At 35.7% G+C, this 24,525-nt stretch overlaps 2 protein-coding genes across 2 annotated transcripts in view; one reads left to right on the top strand and one right to left on the bottom strand.

Annotated features, from left to right (window-relative positions):
* The window catches only part of Brms1 (breast cancer metastasis-suppressor 1-like protein), a 114,182-nt gene that overhangs the window by 71,417 nt on the left and 18,240 nt on the right, over positions 1-24,525 (top strand). The window lies entirely within an intron of this gene.
* LOC140756090 (uncharacterized) lies at positions 572-5,508 on the bottom strand. The gene is made up of 2 exons (XM_073091539.1): positions 5,325-5,508; positions 572-1,344 (listed from the first exon to the last, which is right to left on the bottom strand). The coding sequence occupies exons 1-2, from the start codon at positions 5,488-5,490 to the stop codon at positions 686-688; spliced, it is 825 nt and encodes a 274-aa protein (XP_072947640.1). The 5' UTR covers positions 5,491-5,508; the 3' UTR covers positions 572-685.

Raw genomic sequence — 24,525 nt, 5'->3', positions numbered from 1 at the left:
GGTCGGATATTTTATTGTAGTAGCGAATACAGTTATGAAAGATCTAGCCACCTTACAATAATCTATGTTTAGGAATTGCTAATTTATTTCTATTTCTAGTATTAAAGTTATGGTGGTTACTATTTTTCTCAAACATATCAGTGTTTTTTCTTATATACATAATATTTTCATAGATGTATTGACTATGGTACCGTGGTCCGCCGGATGGTAATTTGTAGGTGATAGAATCCACATCTATTACTGCCAAATAAGCAGTGGTAGGCGCTGCTGTAGGTTTAAAGGGTGTGGTAAGACATACTTTTTCGAGGCAATTCAGGTGCATTTCAGTTTAGTCCTTAGGGATAGCGGCGAGTCTGTGGCGCGGTCAGATATTACTGTAATCGGGGTTGATTACACATGTCCATGAGTGGCAGTAGCCACTTATAATCGGGTTTATCATAGACCATTTGAAAGTAATAGAACACGTAAAGAAACCTCCTCCAAATCATCTATGATGCTATACTTTTTTTAGAACCATAGATAGATCATTAGTTGGTATTCCTACAAAGTTTCAAATGGATAACAAAAACAATTCATTTTATCTTTCCATTTATTTTGAAATTTCTCGACAAACATTTCTCATCAGTAATGTCTGACATCATTTTAACCAGTGTTGAAAACTAAATTTACTTAACCTAATTTTAAATCAATTTTCCTGCTCCGGTGGTTTGATAACCTCTTCGATTAAGTTCAGCACTTTGATTCTGAACGCCCTCATTTGTTCATTGTTCATCGCGTACACGTCTGGAAGCAAACTGAGGAGAAATCTCTTCTTTGACATTTTCATTTGGTCCATCTCACTATATTCTTTTCTCGCTTCTTTTGGCCTCCGATCTTCATGGAACATATCCCCATCGTACATATCATTTGAATCAAGCCTCCTTTTAGTTTCTACCATACTTGGGGGTATATGTAGCGTATACGATCGGGGTGATAAGGGTTGCAAGATATTTATTTTCGGGGATGGCAGTGGCGTTATATACGACGGGGAGGATGGTGTGTGTGTTGGGGAACACGTGACGCTTGGTACGTCATTTTCCAATTTGATTCCCTCTATGGGATCCAGTATACCATCGTCTCCTTGATCTACAGTCACATTCTCTATGCTTTCGGCTGGGGAATTTGAAAGATTATCATATCTGTACATAGAAGGTATAGCCTGTGATTTGATGAACGGCATTGCGAATTTCATGGCTTCGGACAAGTAATACGGTTTCCTCTTGGTTCCCGACGAGGCTCTTGATCGTCTCAAATGACGGCAAAACACTGTTCGGAGATTTTTCCATTTCTCTCTACATTGTGATCCTGAAACAATAAAAAGTTGGAGCGAAACGATGAGTAATAATTATGTTGTGTCGTCGTACAGTGTCGTACAGTGGACGAAATTCTACTATAATTACATACAAATTGTTATCAGAGGCCTATTTACTATGATTGAGACATATTACATGTTCGGTTCCTAACTTTTATAGAAAGGAAAAACAATAAATGCGTGGTAGTGTGTGTGTAATGTTTTTTTTATTTATTTAATGTACTTTCTGTGCATTATTTAAAAAAAATAGTATTCTGCATTTCTTTCTCTATATAAACTGTAACTGTGGCAAAATTCATATTCGTCCATCCACGAATGTTTTGTAAAAAGGGGAAACATTTTTTTTCTTCGCGTATTAATATATAGGTGATATACTTAGTAAATAGTTAACATTATGTTTGAATTGTTTCGATAACGAACGTGATTCAAAATCGACTTTGAAATGTTTCTCATTCGCTTATACATCGACAACAAAAGAGAGGTAAATATTAAGATGAAAACTATTCTTATGTTCGCCAGCAAACAAATTTAATTACTTTTCTATATTCGTAATATAATTCCAATTTTTATTGAACCAGGTTTAACCATTACGATACCTTAAAAAATTAAATGAAATCTGCTCAATTCGTAAAAATAATCGCTACCGAGTCGTGTGCGACTTACAATCGGGAATGTTAACTACTGTGTAAACAATTTTTAAAATTAAGTTAGGATTATAGTTGGGCCATTACGAACGTGCGAGCTGAGCCATAAATCATTTTATCATATATATCGCTCACACTTATACGCACATTGAAACTCCCGCTCGCACTTCTGGTGTTGTGTGTAACAACAAAGAGATTTGTCGATAGTAGTAGTAATAGCAAGTAATCAAGGAAAGGTTAAGGAAATAATGCAAAATATTTTTTAGGATGTATTTCTAATACCTGCTTTTAAAACAATCAATATATTCATATAATATAATGTTATAAAACTTAAATTAATATAGTTAATTACGACCGCGTCGTTTAGAACTACCTGAGTCCGAACGGCATCCTTTTATCGATAACGAGTTGTGTAACATTGTCCCATTCCTTTGACGTCATGTTTTATGACTCGAGTCGCACGTTTGTAATGGCCCCACTGTAATATGTATGATGGTATATATTTTAAACCTTGCAGTATGTACCACCCTTCTTCCCACAAAGGATACAATAAACTATCTATTTTTTAAATATATTTTATAGCACTCTGTGACCTAAACCCGCATTTAAGCCACGCATTTCTGTGTCCAAAGTAGCCGATTTTTACACCGTACGAATATTAATACACTACCCTCACAGTTGAAAAAAATAAACATAGCTATGAACGTTTCATACTTTTAAATGCCATTTAAAAATTAAAAGTGAGTAATGAGTATTTTGTTTAAAGCTATAATTATTTTAATATTTTATTTTAGACGTATTTATAAATGTTTTTGCCATTGTGTACATACTAAGCAATAGCATCACTATAAGATTAACTATTGGGCTTTATCGAATTTTATTGTTTGTTTTGACTGTGTTTGTTTTATTTTCGCTACACACCATAGTAGGAGATATTTAAATTAGGAATCGTTATCAAAATTAGCCATAATACTACTCCAGTAGAATCTCGACTAAGCGACCTATTTGTTGTCGTATTTGTGGCATTCGGATTATCGAAAATTTGGATAATTGAGTTTATGAAGAAAAGCTATATAAACCGATTTAGGAAGGTGATGTTTTTCGACTATATGTTTGTTACGTATGTATTTTTCATTCTTTGGCAAACTTAAACGACTTCATTAATTTTGATACATGATGTGTCGCTGAATTCGTCTAAATTGTGGCGATAACATAGGTTATATTTTTAGCAATCGGGTTTTTGTTTTTTATAGTAACTATTTTGTTGCGATTTGGCGACTTTCCGGAATTTAAATGCACAAGTCACACAAATGTGGCTGATCTGTAAGGGTTATTACAAAGTTACTTATTCACGTTTCACAATCCGAACAATCGCGAATATTTATAACTAAAGTCCGGATAATCGATTTTCTACTGTATCACTAGTATTAGTTATGTATTAGTACATTATGTGATTGCTTATCATATGTTTCTTTAATACGCCTGTATGTAGCCTAAATGGCTTGATAGATTTCGACGTATGTGTGGTGTTAGATTTGTCTTTATCACAAGTGCAGAATAATTACTAAATTTTCTAAATTTCAATGGTTTTGGTTGTGTCACATTTTTATTGCTTTTTTAGTTCATAATTTTTAGTTTCAATCATTTATAAGTTTCAAAATAATTATCATATTTTTTCATATTTCTTCACAAGTATAAGCGGGTTTATGTCACACGAGCTATAAAATAGTATACGATACTTGTGACAAAAGTAGCCTATTATCTGCACGGCGTTTAGCACCCTCGCTGCGCTCGGGCGCTAACTTCACGCCGTGCAAAAATAGGCTACTTTGGCCACGCGTATCGTAATGTACTATTTTTTTTAACTCCAATACAATAAGTGTTATTACTAATTATAAATGCTTGTCAAAATGATTAATTCTATCACCAATGTTTACATAAAGTATTATACCTTAAATTTGTGTCGTAAAATACAATAAAAGTTCGACAGCAGTCAAATATGTAGAAGGTTCCGGGAGTGAACTTTGCATACGCATATTTTGAAATTGTACGTTTTGATGTCGTGCTGGAGATAATATGACTGAGACTTTTTTACTTAGTGAATGATAAAATGAAAAAAATAAAAATACAGGTTACGATCTTCTGAAAATATTAATTATTTAAATTACAAAATAATTTCTTCTCCTTTGTTCCTTTTTATTACATCTTTAGATGATTTAGAAAAATATTTGTTTAATATTCTGTTTACAAAATATTAAGTAAATTATGCAATACGATATGGGGTTGTAATCGATTTGTCGTAAAAATCGGTGTCTTTGGTTGTCGATTTGTATGGCACACGATTAGTGACGTTGCGATGGCATGTGTCAAAACGGACATATTAAATTGTGATGACTATAGTATTTATTAAAGTTATTAAATTTGAACTCTGAAAATTTCTGATTCTTAGTCAAATAAAAATAAGGCCCCATTCAACCGGGACGCCGCGGCCACGGCGAGGCAACGTATTTGTGACTTGCTCGTTTGCTATCCTAACGGGGCAGCGCGATACTTTCAGTTCGCCTCGCATGCTCAATGTATGAGCGGGGGGAGGCCGGACCATCGACCACCTGGGGACGCCAGCTCCCGCGAGAGCTCCCTGGACTGTCGACCTCCGACCTTCAGGAGGTCTACCGTCCGCTCGGTAACGACGCATAAATACCGAATCACCCACTAGACTAGACAGTGGGGTTATATATTTTTTCATTACTTTACAATGTTTTAAATAACACTAGTTATTGCCCGCGGCTTCGCCCGCGTTTAAAAGAAAATAATATAACATACTAACATACATAAAACTGAAAATTCATACCCTAACTTTACTAAAGATCATCACTTGATCAAATGCATAGTTTACGATTCAATCCTTACTAATATCGATTAAAATAATCGATGTTTTGAGTCCAAAAGATCGATTCTCCGATTAATCGGTCTTAGATCGCCATCCCTAGTTCCCATGGGATTTCCGGGATAAAAACTATCATATGTCCTTTCTCGGGTCTCAGACTATCTTTGTACAAAATTTTATTAAAATTGGTTCAGTGGTTTGGGCGTGAAGAAGAGACAACCAGACAGACAAACAGACAGACAGACAGACAGAGTTACTTACGGATTTATAATATTAGTAAGGGTAAGGATTATATTATTACGAATAAATATCAAGAATCCCTTACTAACATTGCCTTTATGTTAAATAGTCCTTATTTTAACATTGCCATATGAGGGCCCCGGAGGGTATGACGTCCGACTTCGATCGATACTTACATGTAAACGCACGTCTACCTACGTACCTGTAATGTTAAATTTCTCGCCAACCTTATCCCAAGCCTTCTCTGTTACATCTTTCCGTGTGTACTCTTGAAGTTTGCTGTTATACAAGCAAGGATGCCTCTCGACCTCTTGCACGAATGCGATGTTAAACATTTGCTCCGACATGATGAAACTCGTCGCGGACATGCGTGCAACCGACTCGGCGAGTCGCGCGAGACTGACCGACTGACGTCGACAACCAACATTCTATGTGCCGACGACCCGGTATCGTGAACGTGCATGTGGGCGGATTGCCGTGGGAATAATAAAAAACGTTTGCGTGCGGTCGCGTTCGGGTTGAACCTGCGACTATGAAAATAAATAAGATTTTTTTTATTTGAGTTATTATGGGAATAGGTAATCCTCTGTTTTTAATGTTGCTGTAGGACAGAGTTTGGTAAATGATGATATATGTATGTGATTTTTGAAGGTGATAGAACCCTTCGTGGTTCGACTCCGGCGGCACCACCGCCACGCCTATTTCTACCTAATAACAGCAGTATTAGGCGCTGCTGTGTTCCGGTTTGAAGGGTGTGGCAAGGGAGACAGACTTTTCCGAGGCGTTCCAGCTTAGTCCTCAGGGGTAGCGGCGCATCTGTGGCCGACCTTAGGTAGGAATATCAAATGCTATCTGGGGTTGATTACAGATGTCCATGGGCGGCAGTAGCCGCTTACCATCAGGTGAACTGCATGCTCGTCTGCTACTCCTATATTATAAAAAAAATGTATCAACATGGGAGTAAACTTCGATATGGGCAATATTGAAGTTTCATAGTAATAAAAGCAGAAAAAGAGTTTATAACAACTTCATATAGAGTGATTACTTTTGATTGGTATATAATATTTCTGTGACTGAATAGTCGCACATTACTTTGAAAAAACCTGAGGAAGTGTGCCTGGGATTTGAACTTCGTACCGCCACATTGAGGCCTCATTTCAATCTACATGACGAAACCTAACTTGACAGGCTACATACCTGAGAGATCTTAAAAGATGTAATTTGAGAACATTTTTCTTAAGGTCTCTCAGGTATACAGGGCCTAACAGCATGTTATGTGAAGTCTACCAATCAATTTCATTCTGAAAGGAGACCCGTTCCCAGCAGTGGGACCGCCGAGTGACAGGCCGAGTTTCCTAACATTACGCTACTGCATTGCATTTTGTTTAAGTTAAACTTATTGCACAATCTCTTAATTTTCTTCACAAATATCTATAATAATACAATAACACGCTGAGCAATTGCAGATTTCATACTATGATTACCATTAGTAAAGCTCCTAGGGCGGAATAAATTTAGGGTTGGCAATCCATTGTTTGACGATTAAAAATAAGATTAATAGAAGTGTTCGTCATATCTTTAACTTTCTTGTACTTGTATTTTCTTTTTTTGCCGACAAACGAAACGTGTTATTGGATTTTTTTTGTGACCAAGGTAAGACTGCCTCAATGATATCTACTGCGAAGCGATTCATGCGTTTTAGTGGAAAGGTGTGGATACTGGATAGTGACTGACTTACTTACTTACTCAGTAGCTACAACGCATCTGTACCCTTAGTACGAGTTATTCCGTTTTTACAAAAATTACTGTTTTTGTTTACGTATGTACCATAGATTTCCAATTAAATCTGATACGTATACGGAAATGTATGGGCAAATACGTAAACAAATACCAAAACAGTCATTTTTGTCAAAACGTAAAAACTCATACTAAGGGGTATATCTATTCATATTTTACGTAACAAATATCGAAATTTAGCAATTTGTAGTGTGAAGTAATTGTCATTTTTTTGGTAGGTAACACGTTGGATACATTGATTACATCTATGTTACAAAAAAATTAAGATCGATTTCATTGCAGCCGCTAATGGGTGGCAGTGACAATATACCTACTTGTAACATTTTGGCAAGTTCGACTGCAGAATATTTTCCTGATTCTGTAATTTAAAAAGTGCACACTTAACTAAATCTAGGGAGTAAAATAAATAATAGTTAAAAAAGAACCAAAAAATAAATCAATCAATCATAATAAATCGCCTCAAAATAAAATTAAGTTATTAAAATAATAATTCAATTCAGAGTAAAAAAGGAAATCGCAAGGAAACCTGCATACCTGAGAGATTTATAAAAAAAACTGAAATATATGTGAAGTATACCAATACGCACTTGGCCAGCGCGGTGGACTATGGGCTAATCCTTCTCGTTATGAGAGTGCCCAGCAGTGGAACGATAATGGGTTGATGATGAATGTGAGTTCGCCCGTTTGCAAGGTAGATCCACCTTATTTACATACTACGAAAGTATATCCATTTTGTTAAATAAATGAAGTACCAACCTAAAACTTTAATTGAATTACTTTTGTCTAGCAATTAGAATATCAATATTCAAAGTGGATTTCTTAAACGCTTTTCATTAAGTAAATAAAAGTTTCTCGAAAGAAGCAATTTTACGAAGTCAGTGTTTTAATGTTATTAGTTTCTAGACATAATTTGTACAAAGGATTTACTTTACTATAATATTTTTTACTAGTTTACCCGGCGAACTTCGTTCCGCCTAACAATGAATGTGCTGATATAGGATTTTAAAATTAATATAAAATATTCAGTTCATTTTTTTATTAAATTACAGGAAACAAAATTAAGGGAATTGGTGGTTTCCACTTTTCAGTGACCCACCCTGTGATAGGCTGCATTTATAGTTTTTTTATCAGGCGCAAGAACAAATAATGCAGATGGTTTTCCAACCCGTGAAAAAGCCACGTACAGTTTATCATGTGAAAAACATGGATTTCCTAGATTCATTTCCTAGATTGGCCTTGTAACTTGTTAATCGTTATGGCAACTGTAAGATGAATTGGAATGAGAAATTCCTCTACTTTGAATTTGCCCCTTAGTATCATCGCGTAGATTACATTGATCATTATTTTAGTAATCACCAGATGCGTTCCATTACATAGTTTTGGTTGGTTTAGGTTTCGTAGCATAATAACTACCGTACCAGCCTTCAATCGTAAATTATGCGGTGGTAAGCCAGGCACATCCAAGAAATTTAAAAATTCCATGGGATAGTTGGTGGCTTCATGTTCATTCGTTACACAATCAATGGATTTAAACCAATGAAGTGTACTATTGATTCCATCCGGAATTACATAGTTTAACTCATCCAATTATTGCACCTTGCAGCATTATTAGTCGAATTCTTTCACGTTTATTGTGATCTGCACTTCCTGGACAGTACATTTACATTGATAATTAATTCGTTGCGTTTCGGGTTCTTCTGCTTAAATTGTCCACCGCCTTATAGGTGGCATATTTAATAAGTCACAAACACCTAACACGATTTGTGTTACGCGTACGGTGATATTTGAACGCCTTATTGGTGGCATTATTAACACAACGATTAACCTCTAAACTTTTATCAAAACTCACAAAATCTCTGAACGGTATATACTATACTTTACTCAAATCAAATCTATACTTCATTCAATTTTTCTTTTTTTGGGTTTTTGTGTGAAAATTACTATTATTATTTTCTAACCTTTTTAAATGTGAAAAAATAGTAGTATTATTTTTTATATTTTTTCTTATACCTTCCACTACCTTACATACTATACTATACCTACCACATCAATACCTTGTCCTCGCAATAGAGAACACATAAAAAAGAATCATCCAATTTGCTGCAATCGTTCTGAAGTTATGGGCGTACATAATTTTGGAGATTCATTTTTATTTATATAGATAAGGACAAACTTGACTGCTTGACGCAAACCCTCCATGTTAGGTTCTTCTGTGTCGTGGTTGCCATGGACCCATTATTGACCTATTGCTAGGCATTGGTTTCTTCTCGCCGTATGAAAATTTAGTCAAGTACACCGTTCCAGCTAAGTGCGAATAAGTAGATTTAATACACCTTTGACACTGGTTTTTTTAACACTATCTCAGCCGTGTAGTACAGTAGTATCACTATTTAACCGTCACCGTCTGATTGTCACCGTGGCTTCGCTTAAGCAAGGATCGAACAAGGAACCTTCTGCATTTTAAACCGATATGCTGACCACTGTGTAAGGTTACAAAACTCTATACAAGGGGTGCATACGTATCGTAGCTATGAGAAAATCCATTATAGATTAAAGTAAAATCTATATTACACATTTATATCTATTGAGAACAATAGATGAATAAATACTTGTTTTTTTATACCCAACTGCGGAAGGTAATGTTTTTCGATTTTTGGCACAGCCTGTAGCCCTAAAGGTTTGATGAATTTAAACATTTATTCTTGACAAATAAAAAACATTTTAGAGAAAATTTTTGAACAAATAAGTAATACTGCGTAATTTACACAATAAATAAATAAATAAGTATTTCATATTTTTAGGGACATTTTAGCACGGAGACGTGGCAAAACTTTATTACTCAACTATTTCAGTTCTCAAAACTGCTTACATTTTCTTGTTAGGAGTGAGTAACTTTGCTAATCTATGATGAGGAATCGCTGGATTCATCTTAATTGTGGGTATAAAATAGAATTCAATTCCTGTTGACGTTGCTGATTAAGGTATCAGCATGTTTAAGCAGAAGTTGTTTTTATAATAGTTCTCTAGTTATTGTTATTTATTAATGTTTAATTAGGTATATATGGTAAGTGCTTTGTGTAAGTTTAAGCAATCTATTTTATACGTTAAAGTAATATTAACGTAACTAGTGGATTGGTCCTAGATTTAAATCATTGAAACTTTGTTAATAATCTATATTTTCTCTTTTGAGCCAAGTTTATTGTAGTAATCCTTCCTACCTAATCCATGAGTTACTACATAACAATGCTTTGTAGTATATTCATGAAGTTAATAGGATTAATCACGACGAGGTCAGCGTGATCTTGGTAACGCTTCGAATGACTCACACGGTACTGATTACGGTATCAGCATGTTTACTTGTGAGCTTCCGTTCGAGGCTTTGCTCGTTTTATCTTTATATGATGGAAGTGGTAAACAATCTTGTACATACGTAGTACATACATTTGTGTAGAAATATACAGAAAGAGAGAGAGAGAGAGAAGTGATAACTGAAGGGAGGGAAGGATATGGAGGGTCGCCTCACGTGGAAGACATTTTACCAAAACTTAAGAACTTTTTTTTTATAATATAGGAGTAGCAGACGAGCATGCAGTCCACCTGATGGTAAGTGGGTACTGCCGCCCATGGACATCTGTAATCAACCCCAGATAGGACTACATATTTCTAACTGAGGTTGGCCACAGATGCGCCGCTACCCCTGAGGACTAAGCTGGAACGCCTCGGAAAAGTATGTCTCCCTTACCACACCCTTCAAACCGGAACACAGCAGCGCCTAACACTGCTGTTATTAAGTAGAAGTAGGTGTGGCGGTGGTGCCGCCGGAGTCGAACCACAAAGGGTTCTACCACCTTCTAAACTAACTTTAAACATAGCAAGACACAACATACCCACCGGAGGTCGGCTAAAGATGCGTTGCTACCCCTGATGACTAAGATGGAACGCCACGTATATTTAGATTTCCTTATGATCCCTTTAATAAGGACGCATATACGTTGAGCACTTGTTCACTTGTACTTGTTGTTGTTTGTTATTAGATAAAAATAGGTATTGCAGTGATGCCACTGAAATCGAACCATAACGCAAGGACGTCAAAATTCCCACCTAGTTCTGAAATAGTAGTGAGTTACATATTCGAGGCATTCAATTTCATTTAATAATAGGGGAGCCCATAATGCTAAATGTGTAGAAACTATATGTTTGTGTAGATTAGACGTTAGAATGAAGAAAAGGTTATATGATATTTTTCGATTTAGCTAGGTGTTTTCTTATTCTGACGATTTGAAAATAAAATTGTTTGAGATGGAAGGACAAAATGTATAAAAAAATAGCCTTTTCCTTTAATTTGTGATACATAAGTATTTCCCAGGGATTCATGCTAAGAAGTGACACTATTAGATAGCATAATAATACGGTTTTTTTTTAATGACTATTTTTTCGCTACTGCGACGTGTGGTAATCGGCAGATTATGATGTTTCACGTTTTGTAGCATTATTTCCTTTATATTAAAAAGTAAATTGACCGCGCTCGAGCATGTCCAGTGATCGTTTTTTTTTTGACTATGCAAACCCCCGACATAGAAAGTTTATTTATGGTTTAGGATACTCTACAGGGTGTAAGGTATCTCCCATATCTTAGTCTGACGCGCTCGAGATACTCCCGAAATCCCCTCTCGGGCACCCAACTATAAGACCTAGGAACGCTAGCAATGCGTCTCTATTCCAGTTCAAGTAGTATTACTTTGCTACTTGACTTGATTACTAATGTCCATAAGTAATAGTGACTATTTACCATAACGTGGGCTGCATGTTGCTTTGTTACTACAGTTTCATAAAAAAAACTTTCAATCCGTACTTAGTTAAGTAGTAATACCTAATTTGTAAAAAAAAAAAAACAAATTTATTCGAAACGTCGCAACCTTTCTCTAGAAAACAAAGCAAAACAACTTTATATACATTTTCCGGATAACATAAATACAATAGAGTAAAATACAAATATTGTTTATTGTAAACCGAAACAAGATAAATAGTACGACAATAAAATTACAACCAAACATTAGAACATAAGAATTAACATTAGAATTAAACATTAGTGGAACAAAACGCTAGCCTTATTAAGCTATCTCTACCAGACAACCTAGTTGATATTTCAGATAATGTCAGTTTCAAAAATATATACACACACAATTTAATACGAGACAAAGCTTGTGAGTCACTGAGTTTCCGCCGTGGCCCACAGATGGCCTCAGGAGCGCCTATCTGGCTCTGTTTCAACAACGGACCGACTACGATGAACAATAAACTGCACTAAAATTAGTTAGGAAATAAAGTTAACTTTACACTTTGTAGGGTTTACATGTAAAGAAATTTGTATACGTGTTGTAAAGCAATGATTCGTTGTTAATATAAAGGTAAAAAAACAGCAGTTATAATTATTGGTTATTGGAAATAATGACGTAATCATCAAAAGTTTTTAGTAATAACATTAGTTAGCAATCATAATTCAAAACTTGTTGTAACACTAAAATCTTGTAGATCATAATTACATACTTTTCTGATTAAATTTCAAAAAGTAATAAATTTTACAACTAAAGACGTAGTGTTCACGAAATTATTATTTAATGCAATAAAAGTTGTTCAATAAATAATTCTTGCTTGCAAATAAGTACTCCTTTAACCCTACATTCATTCGATTAAATGAACTCATTGTCATTCTTGTATTGATTTTTTCGATTCTGAAAATATCGCCATTCCTTCATAATGTTGTTTGAAAAGGTAACTGATGTCTAAAGTTTTATTTTTTCATAAATATTGTCTTCAAAATTACAAAATTGTATGAAATAACAACGTGGATGGTATTTTAAGAATAATATAGATACCTTTTGTTATTTATACGCGAGTTAGGTTTCGTTAAGCAACAATATAATATGGTATGCTCATAGAATATGACAAAATGGTTCACGAGCCGCCCATAAACTTAGTTAAATATCGTTAAAAAGCGAAGGCTCGCCTTGATATTCTGCCAAGGAGCGTTTATTTTTGTAGCGAAAGTGCGCTGGCGCATGTGAGGAAAAGAGCCGTTAGCCGAACACCGGCGGAAACGGCCGATGTTGCCCGAACGTATCGCCTCTGTGCGCGTGCAATACCACGCAAGTAGCATCAATCGAGTTGCTAACAAATTGTTTTATAGCGAATTCAGGGTGTCCGACAAAGGTTTTTTCGACAAATTTCTGGAATTTAGTAACGTTATCGACAAAATGTGTCGTCAAATGTTGATTTTGAAGCCGTTTTGTGGGGTAAATATAGCGTAGATTGTATAGAAGCCACGCTAGCAGACGCACATCGGTGGTATTGTGCGCGCCATCTATTTACATTATCGGACGGAAGATGCTAACCCCTCGCTGGCGCGCGTTTTTTCTCCTTTATTATTATTAACTTGGCGCGCATCGCCGCGCCGTCAGCTCGCTTCAACAAACAACAAGTACAGCGTTTTGATACACAAAGAGAATATTATAATCGCTACGTTGCCGATGTACAGATGTTGTACGTTCTGTGTTGCACATAACGCGATATGTAATGATAAATTATTGAGCGTAATGTTTTCTTATCGGTATGTTAATTTGTAATGTTTGTGCGTTGTTGATTTTCGTTTACAGTCACTCTTTACAATATTGTAGTAAGTAGGTATAAAGCTTAATAATTAATAATGTTGAGGACGTTCTGCGTTCCATATAACGCGATATGCAAAGATAAATTATTAAGAGTAATTTTTTCTTATCGATACGTTAATTAATAATGTTTGTGCGTTCTTGAAAATTTCGTTTACACATATGTACTCTTTAGAATATTTTAGTAAGAAACATAATGATAAATAATGTTGACGATTGCTATCCTATAAAATATATACCTATATCTTACTGAATTAAGTTTATTGGTTTGTATCTAAGCAACAGTACAGTGTATAGTATAGTATTTTGAAAATCGAGGTATCCAATTTTCGAATCCCAGACATGCACTTCTGATTGTTGAAGGTTATTGGCGTATTTGAAATTAATGTTCACTAGCTTAAACGGTGAAGGAAAACATACCACATTACACAGTACCCTTACCATGAGATTTTACGTTTTGACAAATATTATTATTATTACGCAATCTACAAGCTTGAGTTTGTCTTTCCTAAAGGAGAATGCCCATTCTTGGTACTGATTTTTCTCATGCGTCAAAATGAAAGTAATATTAAAATTATTTTTTGATTTTTTTACATAATTTGTCGATCAGAATAGTTTCTTTGAACAGGGGATCCCATTTAAGATAAAATAAGACGAAATGTTGATTGTTGTTCTTAAAAATTAAAATGGCGGAATTTTATACTCGGATTTCAATAAGTGTTTTGACTAATGATTTTTCTCATGCATCAAAATGAAAGTAATATTAAAATTATTTTTTGATTTTTTTACATAGTTTGTCGATCAGATTAGTTTCTTTGAACAAGGGGGTTCCATTTAAGATAAAATAAGACGAAATGTTGATTGTTGTTCTTAAAAATTAAAATGGCGGTATTTTATTCTCGGAATTCATTATTTTAGGTTTTTAGGATTATTTTAGGTTTTTTTACCTACTACCTTTAAAAGAAAATGCAATATGTTAATCGAACTACATTATAGGTACCTACTATCAGTTAAAACCGACCATCAATCTATCGTCGGATATTTTCGATTTTGAGGTTATGTAACATTTCGGTAAATAACTTCAGAACCCGGGTGCTGATCTAAAAAATAATTATTGGTGGCAGTATTTGGTTAATTATACATCGTCCACAACAAGTTTCAACTTGATGCAACTCTGGACGGCGGTCCATACTCTCATGGGCATTGTCCTTTGACATTACCATATTTCATGATATCAAATATAAAATTGTATTTTTTTATTTTTTGTCCTACTCTAGTTACAAATTAAACGTGAAAATGCTTAACTGATTTTGTTTGGGTGTTTCTTAAAATTAAAGAACAGTTTAGTAGAATATTTAGGATGTACTTGAGTAGTCTATTTCAATATACATACTTTTAAAAATAAATATAGTAATGAAACTAAAAACCACGCTAAAATCGGACTAGAATTTTTTTTTTTTTTTTTATAATATAAGAGTGGCAGGCGAGCATGCAGTCCACCTGCTGGTAAGTGGCTACTGCCGCCCATGGACATCTGTAATCAACCCCAGATAAGATTAAATATTCCTACCTGAGGTCGGCCACAGATGCGCTGCTACCCCTGAGGACTAAGCTGGAACGCCTCGGAAAAGTCTGTCTCCCTGACCACACCCTTCAAACCGGAACACAGCACCGCCTCACACTGCTGTTATTAGGCAGAAATAGGTGAGGCGGTGGTGCCGCCGGAGTCGAACCACAAAGTGTTCTACCACCTTCAAATCAAAATATTTAATCCTGACGATCCTGATGTGTGAGTGTGTAGTGTCATCGGTTTTTGATAAATGTTCGAAATTTTAAATTACTTGGGTCGTTAAGAGTAGGTAAAAATCGAGTTAAAAGATTCCATTACGTATCTATGTACATACAGACATACAGGTCAAGCTAATAGGAGCGTGGTAATAACCTCTAGAACCTATTTATTGTACCTCTGAAGGTGGTAGAACCCTTTGTGGTTCGACTCCGGCGGCACCATCGCCACACCTATTTCTACCTAATAACAGCAGTGTTAGGAGCTGCTGTGTTCCGGTTTGAAGGGTGTGGTAAGGGAGACGGACTTTTCCGAGGCGTTCCAGCTTAGTCCTCAGGGGTAGCGGCGCATCTGTGGCCGACCTCAGGTAGGAATATCTAATACTATCTGGGGTTGGTTACAGATGTCCATGGGCGGCAGTAGCCACTTACCATCAGGTGGACTGCATGCTCGTCTGCTACTCTTACAATATAAAAAAATATATATTAAGCGCCGGTAACGTGGTTCAAAATACTACTCTTATTTACTAAGCTTATTTAACAAGGAACCGCAATGGTTTACGGTTTCCAAAGAACCAATCATAACTAATAGGCGATATCTGATAAGCAACTTTCCATACCGTTCTCGTGATTCTAGTTAAAGAACCGATCAAAGTAACCGCTACAAAGTGATTTAATTCGCTTTGATACACAATCAAACAGTATCTACACAATATTGTTACTAGCTAAACTAGACCATGTACCGTGGTGACCTAGTGTTGTGTTTCCCGTGGGAATTTCGGTATAAAATGTATATAGGAACACTCTTGTTTAAAAATGCAATGTAGTGTCAAAATTTCATGTCAATCCATCGTCTGCTTTTTGAGGTTTCCGGACACAAACATTTGAAAACGGAATGTTTATGAATCAAATATATTTCATCTTTTAATGGACAAAACTACTGGGCCATACTACTTATAAACTACTGGGCCGTATTCCCAAAATTTAATACATTGGTTGTTTATATCTTTCTTCAAGACATTGTTAAATTTCGATCTTTGGATAGAGTGATTACTAATAACGAGCGTTAATCTATTTAGTATTGGTAGTAGATATTCTTTTTTTTATAATATAGGAGTAGCAAACGAGCATGCAGTCCACCTGATGGTAAGTGGCTACTGCCACCCATGGACATCTGTAATCAACCCCAGACAGGATTAGATATTCCTACCTAAGGTCGGCCACAGATGCGCCGCTACTCCTGAGGATTAAGCTGGAACGCCTCGGAAAAGTCTGTCTCCCTTACCACACCCTTCAAACCGGAACACAGCAGCGCCTAACACTGCTGTTATTAGGTAGAAATAGGTGTGGCGGTGGTGCCGCCAGAGTCGAACCACAAAGGGTTCTACCTTCAAAAGTAGATGTATCATTATCATATTTAAAACCCATACATATATTTAAAGAGATACATGTCGGTGTGGTCATCTGTGACGTCAGCTAATGGATATTTCGAGAACGCAAGTAACGCCTAAAGCACTTGTTGGAGCTTCAGAAGCACGGTGCAGTCGAATGGGGTAACGCATTTGAAGGAAGTTGGAAGCTGACAAGTGGTTGATACGCGCACCAAGAGACTCGCCGTTACAATAGGGTCTATTTAGTTTTAAATTGATTAATTCCTAATCACAATATACTTAGTAATGAATCGTAAGTAATAATATTGTTTTATTTTGCAAACCTTGTAAAGGTACATAATACTTATCAGTGTCATAATTGTCTTCTATTAAACAAAGAATTTGAATTTGAATTTAGAGTATTAGCGTTATAGTGATTAAAGAACTATGCAAAGCATTAGAAGTGATTGAGTTAAGACACATAAGCTAGTTTTAAGAATATCCGCGATTGTATTCCTAGACTATGTCAATCGTGACAAATAAGTACTAACAATGATATTATCGGTTTGGGAAAATAAATTACTTATCCGGCCATCCCGTTCCTACATACAAATATCTCTTTACAGAGCACCCTAAGGGCTACTTTTACAAACAAAACAGTAAAAGGTAATTTAGTAAAATCGTATTCAGTTTGGAAGCTTACGTTTGATTTTTTAATCATGTTCAAATTGTTATGTTTAAACATTAAGTTGCAACATATAATTTTTAGCACAAACACAACAGAGTTTAATTCACTACAATTTATATGTAATATTTGTGCAAGTACCTAATAACTTTTGTCAAGTCAAAATGTAATATTAAAAATTAATTACATGAAAGTAATATAAGATTGCGTTTGACAATAAAGTCGCTTTACATTGTCGCTATTAAGGAAAGATACTATGTTTGTTTTCGTTACAAAGTTTGAAAGCCATTAAACACATAGTATCATTATAAGCTTTTTATTTTATGCGACTTTATTCCATCCATCCATTTTGCCTTTAAGAGTCCACTGCTGGACATTGGCCTACCCTAATCTGCGACACTCCGACCGGTCTTGAGCCGTCTGAATCCAGAGGTTACCCGCCGTCCGCTTCAGGTCAGCAGTCCACCTGGTCGGGGGGGCGGCCTGTACTCCTTTTGCCGATACGTGGTCTCCATTCGCCTTTATTCAACTTGCCTTATTAGTTGCTTTGTATGCTAGGGGCTTGCAACTGAAATTTTGTTCACACGTTTAGTTTGAATGACAATTATAGCTTAGTGACGTCATTCAAAATTTAATACGGCGGACCAATCATTTTCATGCAGTTATGTAGTTCATTGTATCATGCATTCCTTTACGGAAATCTATACTATTAAGTTAGGATTAACACTACTTCGTAACACTCCGCTACTAATATGTATGATGATATTATATTTCAAAACGTGAAGTACCACTCTCCCTCCCACAAAGGATGCGTATCTGTACGCATCCTTTGGCATCCCATGCACATTGGTAATGGATTTTTGCGCAGTACTAGTACAGTTAATATTAACTTGTTTTTCGTTTCAAAAAACAATAATCGAAACACATATTCCATTACCAATATTGTAAGTACAGAGTCCTTCAGCGTAAATCTTAAGCAATAAAGACATGCATGGTGGCGTGCATGAAACATCCGTTATGGTGATTTAATCCGGCGACAGTGCAGCGAAAGCCGGTTTATTTTAGGCGATGACGCGTAATGAATGCGAATGAAGAACTTTTGCGTGTCTCTGAAAGAAATCTCGTGCTTACCGAGTTACTTCGTCAATGGGCATGATGACAAATTTCGAAGTCCCCTTCTATAATGTAGGTACATGTCTACTGATTCCAAAAATCGTATTTTTTCGGCAATAAATTCAGTATTAACGGAAATATTAGCATTTTTTAAACAAATTTTGAATTAAGCGCGAAAACGCTTACGGGTGTCATGGCGTACGCGAGTGACGTCACGCTTCAATATCCCATAGAAAAGTTCAAGCAATACGGTGACACGCCAAAAAATGACGTCATTTTGCCCCGATTAGCGTTTTAGACAAGATGGCCGACTGCATTATTTTATACTTATATTTTATTGAAAATATTCATCAGATATTCCATTAATCCTAAAGTTTTTATTAAAACTGGGATATTTTTGAGAATGCTTTCAACATATTGTTTTTAAGTAAATTATTTATTCTTCGATTTTTTAATACTGTCATCATGCCCATTCGTCGTTACCCCGTACTATCCATAGTGTCATATAGTAGTATGATACTGCTATATTTTAGTTAAGTATACTATAAAAAACAAAGTGCGTAACCAAATTCTAGAAACGCATGCAGTAGTCTAAAGTACTCGAAACGTTTCAGCGTGTTTTGCAAAATGTATTCGGCAAATATAATGTAGTATGAAATACATGAGTTCTATATTTTCATCCCTAATAATGATTATCAACTACAGATGATCCAACGATAATCTCATCCAACGATTAGGCAAAAATAAAATATATTTTTTGCAACATTATGAAAAAGGATCTCTTTTTTTTCAATAATCTCCTGCACAGCTGGAAAGGTATAACAGCTCAACATAAAAATCGAAGCAATGAAATGTTGAAGTTAAAGGATGTGGATTTTAAAAACTATCATTAGTTTTAACGTCGGAAAAATGGGAAACCAGAACGCTCTTTATTTCCCTATAACATTGTTAAGTTGATATGAACTCTAAAAACATGCATGCGACCAGTATCGACCATCAACGATGACCCAAACCTTTATCAACAACAATAATGGATCGTTAATGGAAGACGGAGATTTACTGAGAAATGTCTGTACATACATGTGTGTGTACATCATCATCAACCCATTACTGTCCCACTGCTGGGCTCGGGCTTCCTGTCAGAGTGAGAAGGATTAGGCCATAATCCACCGCGCCGGCCAAGTGCGTATTGGTAGACTTCACATACCTTTGAGTCCTTTTTTTAATAAATCTCAATCAGGTTTACTCAGGATGTTTCCCTTCACCGTTTAAGCAAGTGATAATAAATTTCTAATATGCACATAACTTTTGCAAATCAGAGGTGCGTGCCTGGGATTTGAAGCTCGCACCCCTCGATCGAGGGGCCGAGCGTCTTAACCACTAGGCTATCACTGCTACCATAGCTATATATGTGTGTGTGTGTGTGTGTGAGAAGATTCAGCCGTCCTGCGTTGATTAACATTCCAGCGACGCTCCGCTCGCGAGAGAGCGGCCTGGTTTCCTTCCCGCTATGAAAACGCTGGTGTCTAGTTTGTATCGCACGTATTGGCGATATGAGAACTTAGATGTGGAAACCTGCATCTAGAGTACCTGCCTAAGAGGTTACCTACGAAGTTGCAGGTTGCAGTTTTTTATTTAATATAGAAGTAACGGTGGTGGTAAGTAGCGATGATAACTTAGTGATTGAGAATCGAGGGATTATTTCATTAATTATCACTGGCTTACACGGTGAAGGAAAACATCGTAAGGAAACCTGCATACCTGAGAGATAAAAAAAATCTCTAAAGTATGTCAAGTTTACCAATACGCACTTGGCCAGCGCGGTGGACTATGGCCTACGCCTTCTCATTCTGAGTAGAGACCCTTGCCCAGCAGTTGGACAATAATAGGTTAATGATGATGATGATAGAAGTAACAAACAAGCATGCAGGCTACCTGATGGCAAGTAGCAACTACCACTCATGAGCATCTATAATGACCCCAGATAGAATTACAGTCCTACCGAAGAACGGTCACTTATGCGTTGCTTTCCCTGAAGCGGAGTTGAAACGCCTCATGTACGTTTAAGGCAGACATACTCGTATGTGTGTCGGTGGTCAGTCTGAAGCCGACTACAAAGATGCTCGCAACATTAAACTTTATTATTTAGCAAGTGTTAATGTTAGATGTTGTTGTAGCTTTATAAGTTAGCGTAGAATTACTCATTAATCTTATATTAGGCTAGATTTTAACTAATGTAAAGTATCTTATTGCTCATTCGGTACTGCATGCATACAAAGGAAAACTTAAAGTAAACGTGTAACAAAGATTGATCAACGCAACAGACGTTGCTGTGCACTGAACGCTTCGACCATTACGAAGAGTTTTACCTTATTAACACGCTTATATTAGCTTCACCTGTATGCATGTATGTATGTTTGTGAGATTGTGTTTAACTCTCGTTTGGACGCTGTTGTCAACCTCGCGATGACTCGATCGTGGGTTCAAATCCACGGTGAAAAAAAAAAATTCGGCAATTTTTTAACAATAAATCGAACTAAAAATGAAAAATAAATAAATTCTTTTTAACTATATTTATTTAACTAAATGCAAAGTAGGAATACATAGAATGAACGTTTTATTCAATTTAATATCCTCAACACAAATGAAGAGTTCTATATGCGTATATCATCATTAATTTCTGTATAATATGGATTTCATCGTGGTTTTTTATAAGGTGACTAATTTAACATTTAAAGATCATGTGATTCAATTCAGTTCACCAAACTAGCTTGCAATGCTTTCTTGATGATGCCATCCTTCATCCTATTCGAGGAAGAAACTTATTTGAATTTGGATATTTTGATGTCGTCATCAATACTTCCAAATATCGTCTATTCACGCCCGCTATTAATAATCAATCTATCCATTTTTTCTTATCCAAAAATTACAATGTCTAGTATGAAGATTTTTTTTATAATAGATATAGAAGTGGCCAAGGAACCTGCTGTCCATCTGATGGTTAGCGGCTACTGGTGCCCATGGACGTCAGTAATCAACCCCTGAAAAGATACCTGTGGTCGGCCACAGATAAGGTTGCTATCCTTCAAGTCTAAGCTGGAACGCCTAGTTAAAAATAAGTGTGTCGTCGGATTTGAACCACAAAAGCTTCTACCTTCAAATACTTTATTCCAGTAAATGTAAACAAACCCTAAACCGTTATTTTAATGCTTGACAAACCTCAACAAACCATTAAAAATTCAAAAGTTTGGATAGAGTGTTTGACTTGTTTTGTGTTATGTGGCAAAATAAAATACTTCGTGATAGATAATTGCTTTGGAAATACTTTACATAAAACAAAACACGCGCTTAAAATAGCTTATTACTTATTGTCATGTGATAATATGCTTTAGTTTCCGTGTTTTTAGTAATGATTAAGTGCAACAGCAATATGTAAACAATGACATGTTAAAAAGAGACAAAAACAGCAATTTGAAAGTTCAGTCGACCAAGCATAATCATAGCCTCGTTATGATTAGTTAGTTGCAAACTGCAGTATTGCTGCCCCTATAAATTACGATTGCAACATTACACTTTATGGTCATAAAGTTGGTGTAAAACTACATCGTAACAATCCACATTCAAGATATTTGATCTATAAAACCAGTAAGACGTTATAATTCTAAACACAAGAAAAATAAATATCGGTACTACGTATCAAAAATTTTAAAAATTACTTTGTTCGTTGTCTTTTCTAAAAATTTTGCGAATTTTAATACTACTACTGTCGATTTTAAATGTCAGATAAAAATTCACTCTCTTAATTTATATATTTCAAACACGCCAACAAATCATACCAATATTGATATGGGTGCACCTTATAACTGCAGCGTGAAATACTGCTTTGGTGTTGGTTAAAAAGTGTGACCACTTAGACGAGACCTTAGAGTTTTCTAGTGTTCACCCAATGATAAAAAGATGTCTGTAATATCCAATATGAAGCAGAAATTGTGGCTGAAACTGATTGCACAATGCACATGCCACTATTGGGGAATAAGGTGGTAGCCTTTATAAGTCAGCCGGTGTACACAAGAAATGCTTCACGCAAAAAATAGGCGGTACCTACCCAGTCGAAGCAGCACCTTTACTCACACACACACAAACAATTAAGAAACACACATATGTATATACTTGTTGTCATCGTTACACACAGCTAAATGACGTAAGCTATATAAACGTAATCATAATAAAAATTCATACCAAACACACACAAAGAAAGACAAAACACACTGTAGTGTACACAAAACACGATAGTGGTGCAAGCATCGGCATGATGACCCACTGGCCCAGTTCCGAGCTAACAAGATATTGGCTGCTAAGTGGCTGAAGGATTTACCGGCACTCCTATTAGCTTCCTGGTTATGTTGGTAATAACCTATTGTTAATTTAAATTTGTGAAGTTTTCTTCATTTTCCGACCGTGCTTGTATGTATGTATGTCAGAAACGACTAATCCAATTTGGATGGAGTTTGGTTATTTTATTATACTTTTATGTCTTATGTTGAACGTGAATTAAATAGCCTATTTAAAATTTAATACTAACTAATGTTTATTTTGTTTTATTTAGATGAAGATATGTTATAACGTGGATGAACACTTGACTAAGAGGAATTATCACTGCTAAGGATTTTTGAAAATACGGCCTCTGTCGGGAAATTAAGGATATTTAAAAGAATTTGAAAGTTATCAAGTACTTAGAAGCATCAAAACAAAAACGTAACTTTCTTTCAATCTTTTTATTTGTGCAAAAATCAATTACCTGAACGCTGTTAAAATTAATTTTCCTATTGATATTTTGAATTGTTGTTTAAAAAATTAAGTATCCTGTAAGAAAAAAATCATCAAATCATGTGCTTATGTGGGACATAATTGTGTACATGATCGTATTTAAACCCTTATATGCAGTCTGAAGGTGGTAGAACCCTTTGTGGTTCGACTCCGGTGGCACCACCGCCACACCTATTTCTGCCTCATAACAGCACTGTTAAGGACTGCTGTGTTCCGGTTTGAAGGGTGTGGTAAGGGAGACATACTTTTCCGAGGCGTACCACCTTAGTCGTCAGGGGTAGCGGCGCATCTGTGGCCGACCTCAGGTAGGAATATCCAATCCTATCTGGGGTTCAGATGTCCATGGGCGGCAGTAGCCACTTCAGGTGGACTGCATGCTCGTCTGCTACTCCCATATTATAAAAAAAAGTCTACATTTTAAAGGTATTTTATGGTGGCTGTTATTGCTGTACTGCAGAGGTGTGATGTGACGCGTAATGCAGGCAGAACCGTGCGCAATGTCTAACGCAAAACATAATTTAAAAAGCTGTCATTACTCTCCCAAAAAAATAAGTTTAAATCCAAAATAAAAGTTTCGACATTAAAATACAGAAATAATACTGTTACAACGTCAAAAAATTTTTTTTTAATGAATTCAAGAAGTTTATTCTGTTCAAAAGTGAAAAGTTGTCAATGACTATTGAAATTATTCAGTATTTATTATATACTGGGATTATTAATATAGACCATTCTGTATTTATTCGAGATTAGTAATAAAACACCTATTTTGAGTCACCTTCTCCGCCACAGTCGTTGAAATCTTTTGCACCAAAATACTTTTTTTTTCTTTCAAATTTGAAAACGTGAATTTGAGTATTCGAATCCAATTGTAACTCTGATTCTAATACAAGTGGGCTGTTATTAGGCGTTATAACCTAAACGCCTAACCTAAACATGACTACGAAAAAAGTCGCGATCGGAAAAAAAAAATATCATTTAACAAGTAAACAACTTATCTTAGATATGAAATTTACACCGATGTATGATTTGAGCTTTGGTAGAAGGAGGTATTGTTAAAGGTAGGTATTTGGTAGAGGAGGTATAGAAATATAGTGAGGGGATAAAAATCACACCCGTTTTGCATATTTTCAAATGGCAAGGCTGAACAACTGCTATCCAAAT

Source organism: Epargyreus clarus, unplaced genomic scaffold (assembly GCF_041222505.1).
Source record: "Epargyreus clarus isolate Ecla_fem2 unplaced genomic scaffold, WU_Ecla_fem_2.2 ptg000001l, whole genome shotgun sequence".
NCBI lineage: Eukaryota > Metazoa > Arthropoda > Insecta > Lepidoptera > Hesperiidae > Epargyreus > Epargyreus clarus.
Note: the sequence above shows the minus strand (reverse complement) of the source record. Positions and strands in the feature narration are given on the sequence as shown.